This window comes from Osmerus eperlanus, chromosome 7 (assembly GCF_963692335.1).
Source record: "Osmerus eperlanus chromosome 7, fOsmEpe2.1, whole genome shotgun sequence".
NCBI classification, from domain to species: Eukaryota; Metazoa; Chordata; class Actinopteri; order Osmeriformes; family Osmeridae; genus Osmerus; species Osmerus eperlanus.
In genome coordinates, this window is record NC_085024.1 from 18926722 (window position 1) to 18950310 (window position 23589).

Genomic DNA, 23589 nt, shown 5'->3' on the forward strand with positions numbered 1-23589 from the left:
AACCCCTTTACATATGGCCACAGTAGATTATTTATAGTAATATAAATGGAAAAAACACTGTAACAGGATGTTTTGTGATGATAAATTGCAAGCAGGACAGCCTAATTAATAACCATTGGTTTATTACAACTACAAGCTACGAAAGAAGGTTTCCCTTCCCCAGCTGAGCAATGTTAGTGTACTGTACACTACTGTACATTTGTCAATGATTGATTATGTAAGGTTGACCTCACAACCGTTTAAGTTCTCCTCCAGATCTTTCACCCACACCTGTCATGACAAGCTGCGTCAATTCTATGAGATACGCAGTTAGTAATCACTGGTAAGGTTCCCTGAACCCTGGCACAGGTCATAGGTCAGCCTCTTTCTGTCAGAATGTAAGGTTATATTCTGAAAATACTGGTGCTAGCATTCCTTTGTCAGTAGAGAGCCCTCTCCCTACATGACCTATAGATGACACTAGGCTTACGTAAACAAACTGACCTAGGTTGACCATTATCATACTAGAGGTGCAATAAACCTTATCTGTGTTGAGTGAATCATATGGTCAAGCCTAGGGTCGGAGAACTCTGTAAGTTTCCACGTGCACGCGCACTCTGTCTGGGATCGATCATATTGACAGCTGATATGCAGGGGAGGAGACTTCTCACCAATAAATGGTCTTACCTGAAGACTTGTGAACCAGACAAACTTTGTAGCACAATGGCGTGTGATGTTTTTGTCTCCTTGTGGGCCGGCCGCAAGCAATAAAGCTTTCTTAAACTTGTTCACCGACTGACTGTGCAATGCTTAATAGATTAATATTCCTGACACTTACCCTCCCACAATAGCACATAAAAAAATTAAATAAAAAAAGTATTCAATACAGATGTGACCAGCAGCCCCCTGACTCCACATGTCACTGAATGAGGTTACCAAAGGTTATTGAGTGAGGTAAGAGGTCAGAAAAGTGTCAGAAGTTGCGTATTGTAGGTGGTAAGGAGGAAGCGGTTTCACTTCCCAAATAAAACACATGTTAAATGTCATACTGTTGGTTTCTGAAGTAACTTTATTGATACTACTTTGACGATATGAAAGTAAACGGACCGTGTTTAGCTTGGTTCAGCCATGCTCGTACCACCTTGTAACTAAAGCCCAGTTTGAACCTGAGGTAACATCCAATCTCACACAGTTCAAGAAAAGTAGCATAGACAAAGAATACAGTGGCTGACTAGTACTAGATGACATTGTGTACAAATGATACTGTACATACAAACAGGACAGTTGAGTATTATGGAGTGTGACCGGCAGAATAACAAAGTCCGGATCGTTGCAATGATTCTTATCAGTGCTTTGAGTCTGGTACAGAATCCTCTGGAGTTAAATGGTTAGTAATGGTTGGCAAACTTAAACTTGAAATGAATATTTAAGGATGAGAGAGGATACAGTAGATGTTTGTCTTTCAGTCTCATGGTTTGAAATGTTTGTGAAAAGTTAAATAAAAGTTGATTGTTCTTAACCACTGATACGGTTTATGGAGTTTCAGCACATACAGGCCTAGGACAGGCACTGGGTGGTCTGGTTGTGTCTGGTAGGTTTTGGGCGTCATTTTTTGTCCTGAGGAATTGTCCTTAGGCTGTGCAGACCTTCTCTGTCGAGGCATAGATATGATTGGCCATTCCCGTGGAGCCGTAAATGAAATTTGCTGCTGCAGATGAAGTGTTGATGTGATTGGTCCGTTCTGTGTGAGTGCTGATAGTGGCAGGGTTGGGCAAAGCCAGGTTCAATAAGTTGGCACAGGTGGGTAGATATACGTGCTGAACCTTGTCCACCTCTGAGCGACACACTGGGCACACCTGGGCAGAAGACACAGACTGTTAGAACAGAGAACTGCTGTATTACAAGAATCTTTTACCATGTTATGATAAGCTACTCATTTCAAACGTGGATCAGTTGTGATTTGAAGCAGCTTGCTCTGATTGGCACTTTATATCCGGCAGTTATGTGCTACAAAAGTCCTTTAACCCTTGTGCTGCCTTCGGGTCACATGACCCAAAGGTTCATAACAAACCATCGTTGTGTTTACCCAATACAAAAACAAATAAACATTTTCTTTTAACCTTTGCAATGTGGGGGGTCTGAGACAGCCCAACGGTTAAAAGAAAATGCTTCACTTTGTTTTTGTATGCGGTAAAGTTGTCGCAATACAACGGTGGGTCACAATGACTGATGGGTCAGAATGACCCAAAGATAACACAAGGGTTAAAAGAAATAAGTTGACTGAAGCCTTCCTTTCAAACATTAGTCGTGGAGAGTAACTTCATGTTCTGCAAAGACTACCCCTGCATGGCACTGTGTGCTCACTACATACCATAGTTCACCAGGTGACTGCAGCTTTAACCCTCGTGCTGCCTTCGGGTCACATGACCCAAAGGTTCATAACGAACCATCGTTGTGTTTACCCAATTTTACCCAATACAAAAACAAATAAAAATAATTTTCTTTTAACCTTCGCAATGTGGGGGGTCTGAGACAGCCCAACGGTTAAAAGAAAATGCTTCACTTTGTTTTTGTATGCGGTAAAGTTGTCGCAATACGACGGTGGGTCACAATGACTGATGGGTCAGAACGACCCGAAGATAACACAAGGGTTAAACTGCCAGTGCACAGACGGCCTGTCTAACCGCCCCCCGAAGCGTCAGCTCACCCTGAACAGTCTACACCCCTCACGTAAAACTAAAGCCTTATCTTAACCAGCTTAAACTTCACGTAGAGTAAACACCAGATAACCCCTGTGTCAGGTCCTCACCTCCAGCTGGGCAGCGCAGCTCTGGCAGCAGACCAGGTGGCCACAAGGGCAGAAGGCAGCATCGATCTCCTCCTGACAGCACACCACACACAGCAGTGCCTCCCGCAGGCGGAGCACCACCTCCTCCAGGGCCCGGCTCTGCTTGCACCCCTCACACTCCGAGTCCCCTCCGACTTCTGGGCTGGCCGGGGGGGAGGTGGTCTGAATTCCCCTGTTGGCGTGGTAGAGCACCCGGCGCGCGTGGTCGTAGGCTTCTTTGGCGGTGCGACTGACATCAAACAAGTACTTCCGGCCCAGCGGGATGTTGTGGTTGAAGAGGGCCGCAAAGTGCCCGGTGAAGTCACGACTGTACTGCAGCCTTACGTCCTCCCCCACCGTGTCACACCTGGGAACCAATCACACATCAGACACAAGGAAATCCAGTATGCAAGTGTTGTGCAGCAGGATGGAAGGTGTGAGTTAGTTGTGTTGGGGGTGGGGGTGGGGGTGGGGGGGGGGGGGTGCTGACCTGTAGAAGGTGTGTGTCTCAGTCAGGGAGCGGTAGAGCCCTCCAGCTGCTCTGCTGCTGACCATCTTGAACAAGAAGATGTCACTTTCTCCGTTGTCCTTGGCAACAGTCAAATAAACATTCCTTCCTGTCTGGGTGGCTATCTGGACGAGGGAATAGTCAATCCTAAGGGGGGAGAGGAGGACAGGAGGAACAAGGCAGGAGTCAGTGTTGAACTCATGTCCAGGCGGCATCACATGATTTTTTTTTTTATTGTTGTTGGTGGTTACCTATTAGTGACACTGAGGTCCTCTTGGCAGGTGACGATGCCCTCGGGCCCCACACCCACAGACAGCGCCTGTCCCTCTGAGTCGCGGGCGCGGTGCCACTCCACCCCATAGTGCTCTGCAGACGCCACAAGCTGCAAGACAGAATACTCTGCTGAGGCTGGGTTCCTCCCCTCCAGCTGCCTGTGCTTCTCCATGATGCTGTAGGACGCACGGAGGAGGAGCTGTTAAGTTACACTCGTTCATTTATTAGTCTCATTGTTTGGCTAGTCTGGACGAAATCGTTTAGGGCAGTGTTTCCCCAACCCTGGTCCTAAGGGAACACTTGTCCTGCATGTTTTAGATGTTTCCCTGCTCCAACACACCTGATTCAAATGAATGGTCATAAGCAGGCTTCTGCAGAGCTAGAAAACGACTAATTCATTTGAATCAGGTGTGTTGGAGCAAGGAAACATCTAAAACATGCAGGACAGGTGTTCCCTGAGGACCAGGGTTGGGAAACAATGGTTTAGGGGATGGACAGTCTAAAAAGCCTGTTTATAAAACCCATTTTCTGGTCAGCTGTCGGATGTATTTTATTACCTGTTGATGGTAATGTTGTCAGGCTGGTGTCTGAGGAGTTGTTGATAAAGTTGGCTGTACTGGTCTGACGGGGGGCTAAAGTCTCCATATTCAGCCTGAGCCATCAAGACACACAGCTCCACAGCCTGCTCGTTCTCTACCTGCAGACTCCCTGAACACAGCTGCTCCTTCACCTGGAGGAAGAACAGGTGTCTGGAAGAAAGAGGCAGGGGGGAAGGATGTGAGGAGGAGGACGAGGAGGAGGAGAGAGAGGCAACTTCAGACACCTGTGTTCTCTTTATAGTGAAGTGAACAACTGTATAAACCTCAGCTCTACTGCCCCAATAAGTACACTAGTGACTAGACCTTGGTCAAGATATGTTACATACAGTTGCAGTATAATTGTTTACTCCAAACGGTTGCTCAATCGTAGCAGTCTCTACAGTAGATCTGTGAATGTGTCAGTGCAGGCTTTACTATGTTTATGACATGGTCACAAACTGTGATGTCAGTGTGTCAACATGCTCTGAACGCAGACATAGAACAGTGCAAACTCAAACTGTTAACCGTTCCTCAGTCCACGAAGGAATAGACAATGGACAAAGCATTCAAATCTTATACTCCATTCATTACAAACATTTAACAAATAAAATAAATTAAGAATTAAAGTAAGTACAAAGATAGGAACTTAATGGAATATTTGTGTGTAAATCTTGTATGGTCTGCGTAGGGCTTATTACACACAGTTGAGCAGGATACTGTAGTTTTCAGTTATGGAGCCCAACCACAATAGCCTATAGAATGTCTTTGTGTGCCCTCAACAATAGTTACAATAGACCTGTGTGCTAGCCCGTCCAGGCCTCATAAACAGCTCATAACCGTGTTGAGGAGGAGTTGAGGAGAAAAAAGAAGCCCAATTCACCAAAGTTATTATATAAGTAGTGCTTTACGTGTTGGTTCAGGCACACCACCGATTACGTAACTGTACGGACAGAAGGCGCTGTGTACCAACCTAGTCTGATTCTGGAGGATCAGATGTGGATCCACCAGAAACTTAACCCGAAGCTCCAGTCGGCATTGGGACAAGCTGTCCAGCTGCTGGCAGACGGGGTTTCTCAGGTTCAGCCATAACCGCTCTCCTCTACTGCCGCAGAACTGCAGGCCAAAGTAGTCGACCTCGATGATGTCCAGCTGCCTACAGACCTGCACATATAAATGAAACATGTGATTTATACTTATTTATAGGCTTGTTACAATATGCTGAACCACATAGTTTTGACATGATTACGTCTTTGATCAACATTCTAAATATAAAATAATTTAAATGAAGCAACCCCGGTTTAGGTTGGAATATTGAGTAACATTGTCTGAGAGTTTAATGTATTTTTTACCTTCTGTAGGCAGTCGTCTCCGTTTGCCTTCGCATCAACTTCCAACTCCATCACCACCAAGTCAGGTCGCGTTACGTAGCAAAGCATTTTAAGTTCCAGTACTTGCAGTTCTGCAGCAGAGAGACTGGCGTGACCGTGTACCCCCTCAGCAGCTCCAACCACGGACAGCACCGAAAAGACCGGGTACACTGTCTTGCAGTCACCGCCCACTTGTGCACAAAAATCTCTTCCAAAAAAAATCTCTTCCACTCTTGCTAACCTAGATCTGGGTGGAGAGCACCCCCTGGTGTACGACACTAAGAAGTGGCGTGATTATTTACTGCATGTTATGACAGATGAGCAGTGACAGTGTGCAGAACTGCAGTACAGTTATCTAGCCATATAGCTAATTATTTAGCAAAAAATCAAACTTAAACTTAGCTACCAAGAACAAACAACAACGAAAGGGACTACTGACGACTTTGTATGGCTTCTACATTGATTAAAACGCAGATAAGTTGCTAATGCGACTACACGCTATTTTTGTCCAGTTCTGATTGAACTGAACCAGGAAGAAAGATGTTTGAGAATTTTAAAGAGAGGTTGCAGACGGTGCAGCAGGATTTCACTACAGGGTTTGTATTTTAAGTCTGCTAATGTGCTGTATATTTCTGTCTTTTCAACTAGCTTGTGAGCTATCTATGCTTTTCCTTAGCTGTCAAAACGTCAAGTTTCTAGACTTCTAGCGCACCAGATGAGTGTGATTTGTGTTCCATGACTCAAGGGTTGTGAAACACTTGCTTATCTAGTACAGCGTGGTAAGGGAATCAAATCAAATTCACCCATTGACAATATAGTTAGCTAGCCACGTTGGCTTGTTAAGAACTCGGCTATTTAATGTTAGAATAGTTATTTAAATGCGACAAACTGATTGTTTGTCAAAGACAAGCGGTGACTATGTTAGTGTGCGAACACATGATAAATATATACTGAATGTGGTGCTATTTTCACAGAATGCATCTATATTCAGCTAACCCTAACCCCTGCTGCTATTGTAGCTAAGCTAACATTAGCCCTGCATTCTTAGCTAATAACAAGCATCTGACAGTCATGTGATCGCGACTGCAAGAAACACATTCCTCACCTAAACGTTAAGCGCAGGGAAACGAAATTGCGCGGATGCTTTAATTGCCACGATAGTGCTGAACCAAAAGACCACTGTTCAGTTTAGACAACACCTCAATCCCAAATTCTAAAATCCTCAATCCAATAAAATCAATTTTGCAGACTGGCTGTCAGTTATCTGTTAGCATACCACCGGTCCTTACCTCTGAAACGATGTTTGTTCCCACTCTTTAGCATAAAGACGCTGGGGGAGAAATCCAAAGATTCCAAAGTAAAGAGGAAACCAAGGTTAGTCTTTCAAACTGTGTACAAAAAGCTACGAAATTAGTCTTATATAGTCAGCTGCTATTAAAACTGTGGGATGTAGAATATGTGTTTTCCAATTTTACGAAATCTGTCATTCCTGCCTTTACAGATATGAAGAACACCTTCCCCAGTTCTCTGCTGGAGTGGAGCTTCTCAGTAGGTAGGTGGTCCTCTCACACGTTGGTAGACAATAGTGCAGTGAAGCAAGAAATTAGATTTTTGTCAAATATTTTCCAGGTATGAAGACACATGGGTGGCTCTCCACAGGAGATCTAAGGACTGTGCCAATGCTGGAGAGGTATGTATCACGCCATATATCCAGTTGCATTAATCTAAACATGAATGTTTCAGTCTAATTTCCATTCTTCTTTTCTCCACCTCCAGAGTGTGGATGGGGAGGTGGTGATGCTCTCGGCTCACTGGGAGAGGAGGAGAGCAGCACTGGTGGACCTAGAGGAGCAGCTGCAGCAGATCCCGGCTTTCCTCTCTGACCTGGAGAGTATCACGTCGCGTATCGGTCAGTCTCTCCACTGTCACCTATACAGTGCACGGCTGGGATGAACTAGTACAGAGGAAGGAAGGGTTACGGATTTTTAGAGTATCCGTCGACAAGTCTTACAGAGTGTGACTTCATAACATCATTGCCAGTTATAAGTATCCTTCAGGGAAACAGCTTCACTGTGTTTGTCTGTCCTCAGCCCACATGGAAGGGGACTTTGAGGAAATGGAAAGCCGTCTGCTCTACCTGGAGAACCTCTGTGCCCAGTGTGAGCAGCAGCGCTTCAAACAGCACCACTGCCTGCAGCTGGAGAACTACAAAAAGAAGAAGAGGTATGGGCCTCTAGGTCAACAACTCAAACAAAGATGTGTGTGTTTGTCTGATTTCCTTTGCTCCTGTCAGATATGATCGAGGATTCCATTACATGACCATACACCATGGTCTATATAAACTCAGACTGGAGGCATCAAATTTATGTCATAGAGGGTTCCACATCAACGGCCTGTATGTGATGACTTCATATTTACAAATAGAACAGTATTTGCACGTAAATAAAAATCTTATCTTTAATGGTTATGTGGTCAAGTATTTTTAACAGAAAATTGACAAATAAAAGTTTGTATTACCATAACCTAATGTAACCAAGTTAAATTGGTTAAACTCAATTCTCAGTTTAAATACTGTGCACCCTCGCCATCGAAAAGCGGTGTTTATGAGAGGTGGTTGTTGCGTGAGTAAGGAGTAGTTCAAACTTTAGTGTTCGCAAAAGAGGACGGAATTGTGTACCGACGAATGACACAACGACAAATGTGACACTAATTCTGTCTGTGGTCTCTTCTAGGAAAGAGCTGGTGGCATTGAAAGGTAAGCCTAAACATTCAAACCATGTGCCATCTCTTGATTCAGGCACATCTCTTTAGGTATGCTGGCTGTGCCTCTGATCAGTGTGAAGACTATTTACACTTAGTCATTTAGCAGACGCTCTTATCCAGAGCGACTTACAGTAAGTACAGGGACATTCCCCCGAGGCAAGTAGGGTGAAGTGCCTTGCCCAAGGACACAACGTCATTTTGCACAGCCGGGAATCGAACTCATGATTACTGGCCCGATTCCCTCACCGCTCAGCCACCTGACTCCATTTGTTCAGACATTAAATTGTTATTTTGTTTGGGGACAAACACGTTATATTTCGTAATGAACAACATGTGCCTTGCGTTTCTGGACACCAAAATAAAGACACAAAGTAAATCATTCTGTGTCAGACTTGTATTTTCCTTCCTTTCCCTTCAGCTGACCTTAACTCTGAGCATGCTCAGAAGGTGTTGGAGATGGAGCACGCCCAGCAGCAGAAGCTAAAGGAGAGGCAGAAATTCTTTGAAGAGGCTTTTCAACAGGACATGGAGAAATATATTTCCTCAGGCTACCTGCAACTCAAGGAGGGAGGTGAGAACATTAGCTCTGCCCCCTACAGAGTAGCCATAGTATTTAGTTTCTACTCCCATCTAATCCCTCTTTTTTTGTGTTTGATTTTGTGCACAAGAACCAGCAGGAAGCCCCTCACCCACAAAGGTGAGTGTTGAGGCTCTAGAGCAGGTGGAGCTAGCAGTCCTGTCGGACCAGGAGGCACTGGACGTCTTCCTCAACTCTGCAGATGACATCGTCAGCACCACCTCTTCTCTGACCTCGGGTTAGACCACGCCCACTACCACCACACCCGCTCCCACCATTTAGCACCTTGATGTCACAATAGGTGTGTTCGACTTCATGCAGTGCCGGCGGCGCTTGCAGCCGTCTGACTTGATACAGCCAATGGCAGCCGGCTGTCGCCGCCGCCGGTGCTGCATTAAGTCGAACACACCTATTGCTTCCAAAACTGTTTATAGTTCTGTTACCTCACTTCCATATTCTCCCTTTTACCCACATTTGCCCTGGGTCTGGATACTGAGTTCTGTTTCCCCCACAGGTCCAGATCCTGAGTCCTGGTCATCTGACTTATTCATGAGGGAGGCTGATCCAAGAGAGAGACTTGGCTCCTCTCTCTGCACCGAGCCATCCATCCAGGAATCAGAGGGGCAGGGTCTTGAGAAGGAGGCCAGTGAGGAGAGTGGAGAAGAGCCAATGGTTCAGTCAGATGAGGAAGAGGTCCAGTTGGACTCTGCACTGGTAGTCCTGCCCGAGCCACTGAAGACTTGTGAAAGCTCTGACAGTGACTCCCAAACCTCTGAGCCTGTTACTGAACTGCAACCCGGTTAACAACAACAGTTACCCTCCAAGATCTGCCCCTGGGGGTAACTGCTAACTAAACCCTGGATCTCCCTAAGTTAACAGCTGGCCTCCACAACTACCTAAAACACTTTTGGTGTACTACTATGGTGTCTTTAGAAGAGAGGGAGGTTAGGGCAACAATAATCACTGTGTATGAGCGCTTACGCTTTCTCTTCCTTCACAACAAATCAGTTGTTTTGTACAATCTACAGTATTACATGAAGAGTTGTCAAATTCCTCTAGGAGATTTATAAGAGATGTTAATAAAGTAGTTCAAGGTTAATCTGTGCTGATTTCCATTTTGGACTCTTTTTCTTGTTGTATTACTGAAGCACATTTTTTGCAATAAGACTGCATTTGTGTATGTATTCTGGGATAGGGAAAATCTGCTTTGTACAACAGACAAGTTTGTAAACGTTTATTTTATTTTAAGAACAGTCATTGGCCGTCAGGGAACGGAGAGTCAAAGCCAATGAATCAGGCAGCTATAAAAGACTATCCTATCAGAGACAACAGAACCATCTTGACCATTGCTAACTGTTTCATCACCAGTGTTAAGGAGCAAGAGCAAAAATGTTATTTTAATTTGCATTATCTAGCACAAGCTAGCTCTGAAGTCATCTATTCTAGTCTTACCTGGATTTCCTACAGTCAGAGGACTTCAGCGGAATTGCTTCAAACCAGTATTTAGCTGTCTATACTCAGGTATGATAATACAATTCTACAGTGCATACTGACAACACAGACCAACAAGAGTTACAGATTTTTGTTATAAAACAAAATATTAGCACCAGAAGTGAAACAGACATGTTTAACAGACCTCCATACACCAGACCACAAAAGAAGTGCCTCTCGTCACCTTCATGTCCTCTAAATCGAAAGCCTTTCCAATATGAGACAATCCAAGTGAAGAGACAGACAACTCCAAAAAGTTGAGCACCAAGTTGTTGAGCACCACGATAATAGGCTTGTTGACTCTCATACATAGTAGATAATATTGGAAGATATTGTAATTCAGTATCTTTACAATTAACAGTAGTCAAAACAGTAGAAAACATCTATTTTAATGTTAGTGCAAACAGGTTCTAAGGAGCTTCTTCATCCCTGGCTGGACTGTGCTTGCCGAGTCAGCGTAGACTCACCAGTTTGTCTTTGTCCGGGAGCAGGTTTGGACTGGACTGCTCCAACATGGCGGCTGGTTACAACACTGTCCCGACCAACTTTTCCAACATGGTTCAGTGTCCTGCTGCGGGTCTGTGGGCCGCTTACCTGAAGTCTGACCTCCATGACCTCAGGGACGGAGTCTGTCTCTGCTGGGAGGCCACGTCTCCTCCTGGACTGTCTTAAGCTCTCGTTGCTCTGCTGGACAACCTCCTGCACATGTAGGTGTCCGATTTGCTGCCCTCTGGCTACCTGTATGGGTACAACTACCTGTTTGGATGTCTTTGCAATGCAACTGGGGTTCTTTCCTGAGTTGGTGTGGGGAGAATGACGACGGCAAGCAGTGTGGCGAGGGTTGGACTTGGGGCAACAGGGGTTTCGATGGCGGAGGCGAGAGGTGGAGTGTTTGGAGAGCCTGGAGTTTGAATGCCTTCTGCGAGGGGAGAGCTTGGTCTTTTGGACCTGTCTGGGTTTGTTTAGGTTTAGACAACTTCTGGAAGGCGGGGCGGGGCTCTTTACGGGTGGGGATGGTAACCTCGAGGAGGGTGGGACTGATGACCTGTGGGGAGGGGCTGCTGTCTTGATGGGTTGCCCTGAAGACCTGGCAGCTCTAGGTGGAAGCAAGCGGAGAGGGGAAGTCTGATTTCTTAAAGAAGTGCGAGTTGATGACGTGATCCCTGAGAGCCCAGTCACCATGGAAACCTGTATAAAACAAACACACAACTATCACCATGGAAACCTGTCTCAGTCAAACAATTAACAGTTGTACTTTAGTGTAGCCTATAAGTATTTTTGGACCTTGCAAACTCCTGCTCTTACAACAATGCCTACAAGACAGTTTCACTGTGTATTAACGTTTATTCTTGCACAAAAACGGCATATGATATATCAGCTTAGAGTAAGTTATTATATAATTTATAATAATGTTATCGCCAAACCTGAGGTGGCTGCTGGGAGACCCTGGGGTAGCGGATGTGGTTGGGGGCTGAGGCCCTGGCTGGGAGTACGGGAAGGCCCATGGTTGTGGAAGTGATCTCCATCCTGTCTGCCCCCTGCACATTCTCTCCTGGCCTGGGTGATACTCTTGGCTCTCTACCTCTCAAACACCTGCCATGGCTGTGCAACACTGCAGGACAACACAAAGTCATTACATTACATACATCCTCAAAATCCACAGCAATCTTTGTATCTGAAATTGGGTTAGTTTACGAAGTAAATTGGATAGTGTGCATGTGCATTACCTGCACTGTTGGACATTTTTTTCCCTTGACGTCTGCTACTCTTATTTGTCACCAGACAGGAAGCAGAGTTCTGACTGACAGCTGTTCTGTCCTTGGGGTCTTCCTTTTGAAGACCAGCATCATCCTGGACACTGCCTAAGTTTGCCATGTTTCCAGGCAATGCTACTGTGCCTGCAAGAGGTAAGACACATGTTCAAACCAAGTGTGTGTGTGTGTCTGAGTGTGAGTCTGTGTGCGCGCACTGGTGTCCTTTGGGAGGTGAGTCAAACCTCGTAAGCAGAGGAAAGAGAGGAAGTCCTCAGTCTTTGGAGGCCTGTGATTTAGCATCTCAGAGGACAAGGCGACAGTAACAATGTCTGGGGGGGTTGTCTTCAGGGGGGTGGAGCTGGGATAACTGGGTTGAGACTGGGCAAACTTCCTCTGCACCTGCAGCCTGGGCCTGTCCCGGCGCAACATTCAGAATGAACAAATGGACAGAGAGAGAATAAAGGAAGAAGACAGTTATGAACTGGGTCAGCTGTGGAGATGAGGTCATGCACAAACCAAAATCAGACACGCCACTCCTCCACCAATAGATACACAAAGCTCTCAGCAAACGCTACACTTGCTCATTTTAACAGCTGTCAGACTATGTACAATTCTTATCGAATAGACAGTTGGCAGACTGAGCAACAGATATCTGCTGAATATTTGTGTGTGCATGTGATGGTTGGCTCTGAATGCAAAAGTACTGCCAGAGAGGGCAGCCGGTGGGCAGCAGGAAGACAGAGTGTGTCCTCTCACCCACCCAACACCACCTGTCCTCCTTCCCTCCCTCTGTTTCTCTCTTCAACACACACACGCAGACAAACCTCTTTCTGTATGGGTTGTCCTCCTTGGCCTCCTTGCTGCCATGCTGGTTTTGTGACAAGCGTCGTGAACGGTTAGTTCGCCTATTCGTGGTCTGACCCCCCTTTGGTGTTGACCGGAGACCATGGCCTTTAGCGGAGGAGCCTGCAGGTCATGAAATAGGTTGGTTAAGAATAGCATCTGTTACAACTTCAAAACTATTTTATTTAACTTTCTGCATTAAAACTAAACATTCATTCTGAGGCTTTGGGTTGTCTCCCCAAGTAATTTACTGTTGTACAGTATTTTTAGTCATTTATTTAGCAGTATTGTCAGTATTGTATTGACAGTATTTTCATATTAATAACCAACAATAGAATACAATCAATCATGACAATAAATCATAAACCCCCTCAAGCATTAAGTGACCACTTACCACCACATAGCCTACATGGAAGATCACTCACCCCCTGAGCCGGCCACACTGTGGAGGCTCCGCTGACCGCTTCGGAACTCCCTCAAAGACAGGAAGAGAACCTTCCGTACCACCCGCTCCTCACACCATGGCATCCCCTCACTGTCATCCTGCAGAGGACAGTGAGGATTAACCACTGACACAAACACATGTGCACACACACACATGCACATTTCACAGCCAGGGTTATTGCCAATGTATTACATTATACGTGTCTGTGGATTTCTCATGTCAAACACATTAGATGCTGAGATTTGGAAGCTGTGAAAGATGTACAGTATTATGACGAGTAATTAATCCATAGTGGCCTACTGTAAATCATTTTTGACTTGACTTGACAAATACCATGTTTATTATAATAAGGTACCAAAGGACTACTTACGTATTTCTTTTTTATGATGTTCCTTTTGGGTCTATCTGTGCTCATTGTGTAAACCTATTTGAAGGTGCTACCGACACATTTACGTTCTGTTTTCTAGGACCATGTAAATCCTGTGGTCCAGACAACCCGCTTCTGGACTCTCCCTCCCCTGCAGAAGAAATCGACGGCAAGAAACACAGATTCTGCCACCGATAACGACCACGACGCTGAAGCATAAATACATTAATGAACCCGTCTATATAGTAATGTTCTAAGAGTGTTGTGGCTACTCAATCGTTGATGCAGCGATCCAACCAAGACATTTGGGATCCAACACGTAAGGGCCCTGCAGCTTGTGTTAAATTATACTCGCGGAGCGGAATGTACAAATTATTTCCACCAAAGAAAAAAAGAAATGTCAATATTTCAACTGTAACATATCAGAACTCTTCGCCACGTTAGTATGCTAATAACGGCGTGGTTCTCTCCGTTGAGAGAAAACCGGGGCTAATACCCCAGCGGTCGATCGAGGTATATTGTATGTGTAAGGGACCGGGTGTAAGTACAAGTGTCGATAACAGACGTGAGCAAGGAGTTGATACGACAGTGATTACATTGTCGGGCGCGCGGGGGTGACAGAGAGCAGAGAATGAAAAACAATATTGTGTTTATGTGTGTCAGTGTGGCTTAGGAGAGGAGGGACATATCTCGTGAACAGATTTTATGATTTTTTGTACTTAGATGTTTATTATGTAGATGGAACACTATTATGCTATAATTGCAGGAAAATCATACACAATATGATAATGAATCCATAATATTATGATAACAAATTATGAGAATCAAACTCGACAAGTTGATCCAAAGTTATGTCAAGACGAAAGTTTGCCTTGCTCACCGCATGTGCGATCTGTTGATTATTATAGATGGGCGCGGGTTTTAAGACCTTCTTGCTGGAATGGTAGTCGATTAACTGTGTCTAGATGCAAAATGTTTCATTTCACATGCAGAGTACGGATTCAGCTACAGACACGGAAACGCTTTGTATCGCAACTGGTAAATACCATCATATATTTATAAACGAGTAATTTATGACATACTTATACTGCACTTTAGATAGCGGAATGCAGTTCAGATACTGTCACACATTAAACGGTCCTGAATGCGGGTACGGGTTAAGAAAATCCCTTCTCCGAAGTAGCCTTGCAAGGAGTTAACAGTTGATCGTGGGCTACCCTTGTGTGTTCTTACTGCACGATTTGTTACAGACAAGTATATATTCTGTCTATATAATTACTAGTCAAAGACTATACAAGACAAGTGCAATATATGCAAATTAATATCGTCTATATGAGTTGAGCTGGACAGCCTTTCAACCATGTCGCCTATTTTTGAAACAATGAAATATTAGGCTGTGTTCCACTGTTGAAGCTTGTATTTCTATGGGCCAGGTGAGAATGGAGAAACCATGTATCTTGGCCACCTCCCTAGGAGCACCAGGAGGGATATACCGCTGCTTTGCTCCCATCATCCAGGAGCACTTCACAATCATCTCTCACGATGAGTTCCTTAAAGACCAGAAAATGTTTGCAGATAAATTGAAGGCAGTGTTTGTCTGGGGGGCAGCCTTGGAAGTGGACAAAAACTTGCTGCAGTCTCTACCAAACCTGAAGGTGGTTGTAAATGGAGGGGTGGGGGTGGATCATTTAGACATTCCTATGATCAACAGCTATGGGGTGAAAGTGTGCAACACACCCCATGTGGTTGACAATGCCACTGCAGACCTGGGCATGGGCCTAATGCTTGCATCTGCTAGGAAAATCCTGGAAGGTCACCAGTTCACAATGAGCCATGAGACAGAACTTCTCCCAGAGAGCTCATTGGGGGCCGATGTGAGCGGAGCCACACTTGGTATTGTAGGAATGGGTCGAATCGGTTACAAAGTGGCCAAGAGGGCTTACGGCTTTGACATGAAGATCCTCTACCACAACAGGAACCGCAGGTACACAGCTGCTAAACCCAGGGCTCTCCAGCTCGTGTTATAGGTTCAATCTCTTTTTCTTCTTTAAGTTAAGTTTCTAAAAGTTAAGAAAAGTAACAGGATGGTGCAAGCATTCACTGTTCTTAACTGTGCTAACTGTGTTTGTATTCCTATTATAAAGTTCAGAAGTTGTTACCTTGTTTAATCATTTATTTGTCCATGCCAGAGTGGAGGTGGGTATGAGTAGGGGTTCATCCATTAGAGTCATGACACTGACAGCCTGTCTGTAATATACTGTATGTGCCTTGACTGGATGATGAAGCGACTGTTGATATGAAGTGTGTGTTTTTGTGTGCATGTTTGAAGGCCAGAGGAGGAAGAGAGAGTGGTTGGGGCCACCTACTGCCCCATCCTGGAGGATCTGCTACGTAGGTCAGACTTTGTCATGGTGGTGGTGAACCTGTCTCCTCAGACACGCGGTCTAATAGGAGCCAAGGAGCTGGCCATGATGAAGCCTACCAGCACATTGATCAACATCAGCAGAGGTACCAACACATACATACACACACACACAATAAAATAATTATTTCTATCAATAATTGTGTGTGTTTGGCAGGGCACGTTGTGGACCAAGAGGCCTTGGTGGAGGCCCTACAAAGAAAGGGGATCAGAGCAGCAGCACTGGACGTCACGTACCCTGAACCCCTACCCACGTAAGATTGACCTACCTTATGCTGTGTACACACCAAACGCGAAGCGAATTATTTGCGCGTATGAGGCAAATTCGCGTGTTTGCATTGACTTTACATGTAATCTCGACGCGCGAATAATTCGCTTCGTGTTTGGTGTGAACACGGCCTTACCTGGGACTGTCCTGGTTGTGAGTGGATGCTGGTCTGAGTCTGTGTTCTCTCCCCTCCAGAGGCCATCCCCTGGCAGCCCTCCCCAATGTGATCATCCTGCCCCACCTGGGCACCCACACACTGGAAACCAGTGGCATCATGGTCCAGAGAATGGTGACCAACGCCCTAGCGGGACTGTCGGGGACCACACCCCCTGATGAGGTCAAAGCTTAGGCTGTAAAGGAGTCTAATGAGGGGGCTGAAAACCTGTGTAGCCTTGCCCTTCTTACCACAGCGAACACTGCAAAACCCTTATACCATTCACATCAAAGAGCTTATGCCCTGACACCTTTTTAATGAAAAACACAGTAACTATCACTATAATTGATCATTAGTGTTATAGATTATTCCTATATACATCAGTAAATGTTTTCATTGCTCTTTAGAGAGGAGTTGCGTAGGGGAGGTTAACGCCTATTATGGTGTTTTCACCCATTTCAGAAAACTTGCAGCAGGATTATGTCACTGTTTTCTGTCATTAATTTATTAGAATTTATACAAAGCAAAGTGTAATATAGCGCTGATTGTTCTCATATAAATAAAGATGAATTCAGGCATTTTTTGCCTGAATAAATGGTTGAATAAGTGCAAGCGCATGGAAGATGTTAAGCTGTGAAGTCACCAACAAGAAGAAATTGATCTAAATAGTACTGCTTTTGTAATGTTATACCATATTACAAGTATATGTCTTTAGACATTAGATAATTTTGTTCAATGCTACCAATTTTGCTGTGTGCTTCCCATCTTGTCTTTTAACTTAAGGTAGGCTAGGTGACAAGATTTATGTTTTTGTTTTTGATATTGCTGTACAATCTCCATTGAATATTACATATGGGTAAAGGCTTGAGACTTGACCAAAGTTTTTGTTGGAGGGGTAGTTATTTAACTGCTTGGAATGGAAAATGTTTCACCAAGCTAAACAAATCATTGATTCCAAAGTTGTCAGGGAGGCATGTATAGGTAAGGCAACTAACTTTATCAATCTAAGAAGTACTTTCCATGAATGTTTCAAAGATGCAAAGAATGATTCGATTGCAGAGTTAGTGGTCAGGATGTGTAAAAAAAAAAAAAGACTTTAAAATAAGATACCTTCTTGATTTGGAATGAAAAATAAGTTAAAAAAATAAACCTATCTTTATGTTTTCCTATACTGCTAGGACCTACTAGAACCCGAAAATAAATAAATTGGAAACAGTAACCCGTAGTTTTGTTGTTAATATGCCATTAATCAGCAGCCTAACTTTCAAGTTTAAACCTTGTGTGTTTCATTCATTTAATTTACACAAGGACCCTTACTCCACATGGAGTGGCCTGTCAGATAGTGTTGACAACCAGTAAGAGCTGTTTCTGGCAGACAACAAGTACTTAGGGGTGTGGCAACATTGGATGGTCTACTCACGGGGTGAGGATAATACTGGTGTTGGCCAAAGGAGGAGATGTAAGGTAGCCTACATTATTGCATACTGCAACATACTTTGTAGATACATGATAGTGAAAAGGGAGCTGGCCATGAAAAACCTACCCAAAACTATCTACACGTCCACACAAACTATCATCATTTATTTAATTTTGTCTGCTGTGACAGGCTGTACAGTGAAGGGATTAGCAGAGTTGGATGTCACAACTTTACCAGCTGTATTACACCACTATTAAGTCATGCAATGATGCACACCTGGACAGACTGATTGACCAGTACTGAGGTAGATGTTTACACAGATCAAAAGATTGGATATTACTGAGTTTGCATTGTCTCACCTCCATTCTTACCCTCTTACCTGAAACTCTACATTATGTTGTGAAAGTAAAGGGCTGTATTTGAAACTAAAAGAGCATTTTGAATGCCAGGGTTAGTTTAGCATCCAAGCTCTTCAAATAGGTTGGGAATAAAGCTGTAATAGGTTTGGAGGCTTGGTAACAGGTGCTAAGTCAATGGCTGGCACACCTAAAGGTTACAGGTAAGGTCAAGGCTGATGTCGAGGTTAACCTTAGTTCATTGTGATCAGTTAACCAAGGGAAGAGTGAGGGGCACTTTCACCTCATTGAAAAGTCTTAACCATGCAATATGTTAATCAGCCTACGTCACTTCCTCACTTCCTGTCAGCCATGTTGGTCTTTCTGAGTTAGAAGATGCTCAGAACAGTCTAAACAAATGGTGGATCAAATATAGATGAAACTCACACTTACATGGTATATTGACTAGATTATAAACGCATGCAAACTGAATACATCGAGGAACATCTGTAATAGCTGCGCTCTGCGCCTATGACGTGACGCCGAAGTAGCCCTTCTCCACCGGATTGGTGAAACCAGACGCACGGGCAGGCTATCGCTATCGGTCCAGAGCTTTCTCTCTCCACGGCCAGCCCGGTCGTCAAAGGTAGCTTGCCTTTCTAAAGTATATCCGCTACTGACATAATGGTTTGCCACACTTTAGGTTCACTTTGTTTTCTCTAGTTCGTCTTTCTTATCAAGTCGTTTGGATTTAAACTCTGCCGCCAAACGCGTGAGCGGTGACTAAGTTACCTTCTGGTAGTCAGTGACTTGTCTATGAACATGTAAATCTATGCACGCTAGCTAGACACCTAATCTAGCATCCCGCTAGTTCAGATAGCTCAACATCAACAAACAATGTCATTGCTTCAACCCCTGGGTGCAAGTCCGTTAAGCTAAAACCTTCAATATTGAAGAAAAAAACTAAAAACGTCGTTAGCTCCCACGGCCAGTGGTTGCTCTAGCTATCTGTGTACATTAGCTAGTCATTTTGGAACCTCCCAGTCCCACCAGAGCGGTAGACCTAGAGCTAGCGATGTTAGCTATCCAGTTAAAGCTTAAAATGTTATACTGTGTATTCTGCTGCTGTTCTTTGTATTAGCGATTGTCAACTAATTATTCCGTCCCAGTGATGCACGAGAGCATCATCATTCTCCACTGTTGTTTACTTTCTCATTCAGCTAGCTTACCTGCTGCTGTGACTACTTTCTTCCCAGGGCAAACATGTACCAACTACCCGTGGAGAAACTGGACAAAATACGGAAGTCGCGTAAAAGAGTGAAAAGTATACTTAGTGACATTGGGCTTGACAGTTGTAAAGATTTATTGGAGGTACGTTCAGCTGGATGTGCTGGCATGTATCCAACAATATTATTTCTAGTTAACCGGAACTAGAATATGAATTACGTTTTCCCCCACAAATGTTTTCCTCAAAATCATTGTTGTCTGTAATTATGTGTTTTTAAAGGAGCTGAAGTGCTTTGATGCCGGTGATGACTGTTTTGAGAACACAGAGTGGGATGACTTCACAGATGGTTATAATGGCAAACGGAGAAAAAAGGTATGTCGATAGTTTATCTGGAATGTTTGCTCTCCACTCCTGTTGGGCTATTATGTTAGAGGACGTGCTATGTTGTCTTTAAAACATATTATCTCTACCTCCATACAGTGGGGCTACCGTACAGAGACACTGTGCTGCGCACTTTGCTGGTTCTCCACGCGGTCCTGGTACACGTTCAGAGGCCATGTTCAGCGTTGCCATGAGGAGGAAGTGGACCTTACCACCCTCACCACCTGTCCTAGCTGCCCTTTCGTCAGCCACCCTGACCTTATCAGCCACCATGTCAAGTTGTTCCATGGCAACGTCGCTAAGACCTCGCAGACGTCTGCCCCAGCCTCTGCCTCCCAGACTCTTGTGGTCTTCTCTACCGCCAACGTGGGCGACAAATACTCGTGCCGCAACTGTGGATTCCACGACTCGCTCATCTACGTGATGAGGAAGCACGTACTCGTGAATCACTACAGACAATTACTGACACGCTACTTCGGGCAGCGCAGCGCAGCCGAGCAAACGGCTGGGCTAGGCGGCACCAAGTTGTCCCAGTTCCACTGCCGCGAGTGCAGCATGCCGGCAGAGACTTCCGAGCACCTGCTCTACCACATCCTGAGCTCAGACAAACACCGTGAGGTGCACGCTCAGATCCGGCCACTTATCATGGAGCATGTCAACAGCAGGACCGGCAAAAACGGTAGCCAGCAGAGCCTGCCCAACCTCGCTCCCCGTAGTGTGCAGAGAGTAGTGTCCTTGGTGTCCAGGGCCAGCCAGCCAGTCACAGCTAAGGGGCCGTCCTCGGGCACGGTGCTGCTGGCTCCCCCCTCCACACCCACAGCTCTGGTGTGCTCTCCAGGGGCCCGCCAGGTTCTGCTACCCCCCCAGACGTCCGCTAAGGGCCTCATACTGACAAGCTCAGCAGTGGCAGCGCTGCAGAACAACCAGACTAATACCACAATGTCCCCCATGAAAAACACCTCAATCAGCATGCTGCTCAACAACCCTAAGCAACAGCCTATCACTGTGGGGGTATCTCAGCAGCAGCAGCCAATCACTGTGGGAATGGCCCAGCAGCAGCGACCTATTACTGTGAAGGTGGCTCAGCAACAGCCAATCACTGTTGGGGTTTCGCAGCAGCAGACTCGTCAGGTCCTCCTTCCTCCAGGGGTTCAGATCAGTGTCCAGAACAAGTTGGGGGTTGGAATGGGAGTAGGTGTGGGAGGCAATCAGTCCTTGATGCTGACCCAAAGGATGCCTATTCCTCAGCCAGCGCCCCGTAGTCAGATGCTCTCCACTCAATCTGTCAGGCTTGTCCCCACGGGCAACAAGGTTAATGGCATTCCGACCTACACCCTAGAGACTGTGCAGATGGCAGTGCCTGTCCAGACTGCAGGTGTGGGTCAGGTGGTCAATAAAGCACCTATCCTGGTGACGACTCAACCGCAGCCCAGCCAATCCCTATCAGTCCCTGTGCTGGGTAATGGTTTGGTTCGCAATCAGAGTCCTGGCTCAACCCTGCCCGCTGCTGTGAGCAGCTCTTCAGATAGACCCAAAGAGCTGGTGGTCCGCACCCAGTTCCTGAGGAGGATGCGGAACACGGTGAAGTGCACCAGATGTCAGATTTTACTCTCTGATAAGGGAATCTTCCAGCATCTTCTCCATGGTCTGCGCTGCCTGTTCTGCCCGCTCATCTTCTACTCCATCCGCCAGATAATGGAGCACTGCACCCAGGAGCACAGCCTGGCTCACAGCGCCAACAGAGACCGGCTCAAAAAAGAGTTTAAACTGACAACAGATGAGCAGGGTCACTTGGTCATCCCTTCGTTCGACATGAGCACCAGCGTGCCTCAGGACCTGCTGGGCTTCAAACACTTAAACCTGGTCCTGGTCACCGCCTCGAGAGAGAAGATCTATCTCCAGATGTCTGAGGAGGCTGGCAAGTTGCCTTGCCCCACTCTGCCTAAAGACGGCTGTCCTTTCTGTCCGGAGAAGCCTCAGAGCAGCACAGAGTACGAGCAGCATCTCAGAATTAAGCACCACATCGTTCCCACAATTCACGCCATCCTAAAGTCCCCGGCCTTCAAGTGTGTGTACTGCCTGGGAGTCTATGCAGACAAGTCTACCGCTAAGACGATCTCCATTCATGTGCAGCGCTGTCGCTGTGCCCCAAAGGCTGCTAAAGATGCAGAGAGGCTGATCAACCCTGACCCCAACAGTCAGACAGTCAATGGATTGGTTCCCCTCACTGCTGCCTTGGACCAGAGGAAGGACCTGGGCCAGGGGAAGGTTAAGACTCGGGGTCAAGTCCAAGGTAAGGAGTCCCAAACTGTTACTTTTGACCCATCTGTGCCCATGGTGCTGGACCCCACGGGAATGGAGATGCGCTCGTTCGAGGACAGAAAGTTGTTCCTTGGACGCTACTTCAACAAGAAGCCCTACCTATCGAGGCAGGAACAGGAGGCGCTGGCAGGTCGTCTCTGGTTCAACCGGACTGACGTGGCATCTTTATTCGGGGGAAAGCGGAGCAAGTGTATGAAAGCCATCCAGAGGCACAAGGCGGCTATATTCTTGGGCTTCAACATGACAGAGGTCTCAAAGGTGAAACACAACCTTATTTTCCCTGCTGTAGAGCCGGTTAGACAACCCCAGTCTGGAGAACTGCCTGCAGACAAAATGCCAACTGAGGGATTGTAAAGACATGGTACACAACTCTACATGCTGGGAACAGAAAATACACATTTCTAACTGATGGTGAGGGAAGACAGAGGATACCTAAATGTACTTGAGTGATGAGAGATGTATTTATACACCATGGGGTAACTGAAAAGACCGGATATATACAATATATTAACCATTTTGTGTGGATCTATTCTAGAGGATTATATGTGTGATCTAGAGGATATATTTTGGATGTATTAAACTTTGATGGTGCTGGTTATTATTTTCTTATCTTGAGTGACAATTGTAAAGTAAGCTGTCATTTAGACAGCTTTGAAGGCACTGAGAAGAGACCTGAAATGATGTAAAGTCACTTGAGAATGAGTGTTTAGAAAGTAACCATTTAATTGTCATTATATCCTTGAGTTTACTGACACAAGTGCACATTTAGATGATTACTATGTTGACTCATTTTGTATCCAAGACAGTTTGGTAGAATTTTTATGTGTAAGGTTTATACATGCTTGTCAACAGCGTGTATATTTTAACCCATTATATTTATTTACCTGCTGTTAATGGTACAGCCTCTCCCTGCCTGTTTACAGCACAGCTTCAGAGATGTATACGCTTTAGTATATAAGATGTTATACCTAGTATTGCGTGTGCGCGCGCGCGCGCTCTCTCTCTCACACACACACACACACACACACACACACTGTTAAGACATGGTCCATGATGAAACGCACATAGGACAAGTGCCTCAGTTCTTCTGTTGAAGTTAATTCCTCATACAACAGTTTTCCATTGTGCGCTACGTCCAGCAAGATGTCTTTTTTTTCTTCATTTAAGTGGCATTGTTTTATATCGTCCAAATACATCCCCATATTTGTAAAATGCTGATTGTTTTTTATGATTGGAATGAATAAACCACATCCGCTTGTTTGTAGGCTGATCAACTTGAACGACCAGTTG

The 23589-nt window shown here is 45.3% G+C and overlaps 5 protein-coding genes across 7 annotated transcripts; 3 read left to right on the top strand and 2 right to left on the bottom strand.

The window, feature by feature from the left end:
• Positions 1-1030: 1030 nt before the first annotated feature.
• mylipb (myosin regulatory light chain interacting protein b) lies at positions 1031-5694 on the bottom strand. The gene is made up of 7 exons (XM_062465564.1): positions 5515-5694; positions 5136-5326; positions 4145-4336; positions 3566-3763; positions 3297-3461; positions 2789-3173; positions 1031-1835 (listed from the first exon to the last, which is right to left on the bottom strand). Exons 1-7 carry the CDS (start codon positions 5599-5601, stop codon positions 1611-1613), a joined length of 1443 nt encoding a protein of 480 aa, XP_062321548.1. The 5' UTR covers positions 5602-5694; the 3' UTR covers positions 1031-1610.
• A 67-nt stretch (positions 5695-5761) lies between these two features.
• Positions 5762-10005, top strand: dtnbp1a (dystrobrevin binding protein 1a). Its single transcript, XM_062465570.1, has 10 exons — positions 5762-6128; positions 6853-6906; positions 7034-7084; positions 7162-7222; positions 7309-7441; positions 7623-7755; positions 8265-8287; positions 8714-8866; positions 8964-9110; positions 9387-10005. Exons 1-10 carry the CDS (start codon positions 6073-6075, stop codon positions 9674-9676), a joined length of 1101 nt encoding a protein of 366 aa, XP_062321554.1. The 5' UTR covers positions 5762-6072; the 3' UTR covers positions 9677-10005.
• Positions 10006-10126: 121 nt separating this feature from the next.
• LOC134023439 (protein Jumonji-like) lies at positions 10127-14486 on the bottom strand. Its single transcript, XM_062465565.1, has 7 exons — positions 13776-14486; positions 13386-13503; positions 12942-13083; positions 12360-12529; positions 12091-12261; positions 11788-11975; positions 10127-11551 (listed from the first exon to the last, which is right to left on the bottom strand). The coding sequence occupies exons 1-7, from the start codon at positions 13818-13820 to the stop codon at positions 10787-10789; spliced, it is 1599 nt and encodes a 532-aa protein (XP_062321549.1). The 5' UTR covers positions 13821-14486; the 3' UTR covers positions 10127-10786.
• On the top strand, positions 13905-17806 carry zgc:136493 (uncharacterized protein LOC692276 homolog). Of its 3 annotated transcripts, none has more exons than XM_062465569.1 (5): positions 13905-14091; positions 15206-15756; positions 16102-16280; positions 16352-16448; positions 16658-17805. In XM_062465569.1, exons 2-5 carry the CDS (start codon positions 15212-15214, stop codon positions 16809-16811), a joined length of 975 nt encoding a protein of 324 aa, XP_062321553.1. In that variant the 5' UTR covers positions 13905-14091; positions 15206-15211; the 3' UTR covers positions 16812-17805. The 3 variants fall into 3 exon arrangements, with proteins under 3 accessions (XP_062321553.1, XP_062321550.1, XP_062321551.1); XM_062465566.1 differs by lacking the exon at positions 13905-14091 and adding an exon at positions 14409-14810 and having other exon boundaries at positions 16658-17806; XM_062465567.1 differs by lacking the exon at positions 13905-14091 and adding an exon at positions 14902-14922 and having other exon boundaries at positions 16658-17806.
• A 914-nt stretch (positions 17807-18720) lies between these two features.
• On the top strand, positions 18721-23564 carry adnp2a (ADNP homeobox 2a). The gene is made up of 4 exons (XM_062465571.1): positions 18721-19014; positions 19625-19739; positions 19876-19968; positions 20077-23564. The coding sequence occupies exons 2-4, from the start codon at positions 19632-19634 to the stop codon at positions 22651-22653; spliced, it is 2778 nt and encodes a 925-aa protein (XP_062321555.1). The 5' UTR covers positions 18721-19014; positions 19625-19631; the 3' UTR covers positions 22654-23564.
• Positions 23565-23589: the final 25 nt, after the last annotated feature.

Bases quoted from the DNA above. Each gene is read 5' to 3' on its own strand.
- mylipb (XM_062465564.1), bottom strand. From the start codon at position 5,601: ATGCTTTGCTACGTAACGCGACCTGACTTGGTGGTGATGGAGTTGGAA. The intron at 4,337-5,135 runs GTTGGTACACAG...TCTTTCTTCCAG, and splicing joins ATCCTCCAGAATCAGACTAG to ACACCTGTTCTTCCTCCAGG. The intron at 3,764-4,144 runs GTAATAAAATAC...TGCGTCCTACAG, and splicing joins GACAACATTACCATCAACAG to CATCATGGAGAAGCACAGGC.
- dtnbp1a (XM_062465570.1), top strand. From the start codon at position 6,073: ATGTTTGAGAATTTTAAAGAGAGGTTGCAGACGGTGCAGCAGGATTTC. The intron at 6,129-6,852 runs GTTTGTATTTTA...CCCACTCTTTAG, and splicing joins CAGCAGGATTTCACTACAGG to CATAAAGACGCTGGGGGAGA. The intron at 7,756-8,264 runs GTATGGGCCTCT...GGTCTCTTCTAG, and splicing joins AACTACAAAAAGAAGAAGAG to GAAAGAGCTGGTGGCATTGA.
- LOC134023439 (XM_062465565.1), bottom strand. From the start codon at position 13,820: ATGAGCACAGATAGACCCAAAAGGAACATCATAAAAAAGAAATAC. The intron at 12,530-12,941 runs GTTTGTCTGCGT...GCGCCGGGACAG, and splicing joins GACAACCCATACAGAAAGAG to GCCCAGGCTGCAGGTGCAGA. The intron at 12,262-12,359 runs GTTTGACTCACC...TACCTCTTGCAG, and splicing joins CTCTTTCCTCTGCTTACGAG to GCACAGTAGCATTGCCTGGA.
- zgc:136493 (XM_062465566.1), top strand. From the start codon at position 14,577: ATGATAACAAATTATGAGAATCAAACTCGACAAGTTGATCCAAAGTTA. The intron at 15,757-16,101 runs GTACACAGCTGC...GCATGTTTGAAG, and splicing joins TACCACAACAGGAACCGCAG to GCCAGAGGAGGAAGAGAGAG. The intron at 16,449-16,657 runs GTAAGATTGACC...TCTCCCCTCCAG, and splicing joins TACCCTGAACCCCTACCCAC to AGGCCATCCCCTGGCAGCCC.
- adnp2a (XM_062465571.1), top strand. From the start codon at position 19,632: ATGTACCAACTACCCGTGGAGAAACTGGACAAAATACGGAAGTCGCGT. The intron at 19,740-19,875 runs GTACGTTCAGCT...GTGTTTTTAAAG, and splicing joins GTTGTAAAGATTTATTGGAG to GAGCTGAAGTGCTTTGATGC. The intron at 19,969-20,076 runs GTATGTCGATAG...ACCTCCATACAG, and splicing joins ATGGCAAACGGAGAAAAAAG to TGGGGCTACCGTACAGAGAC.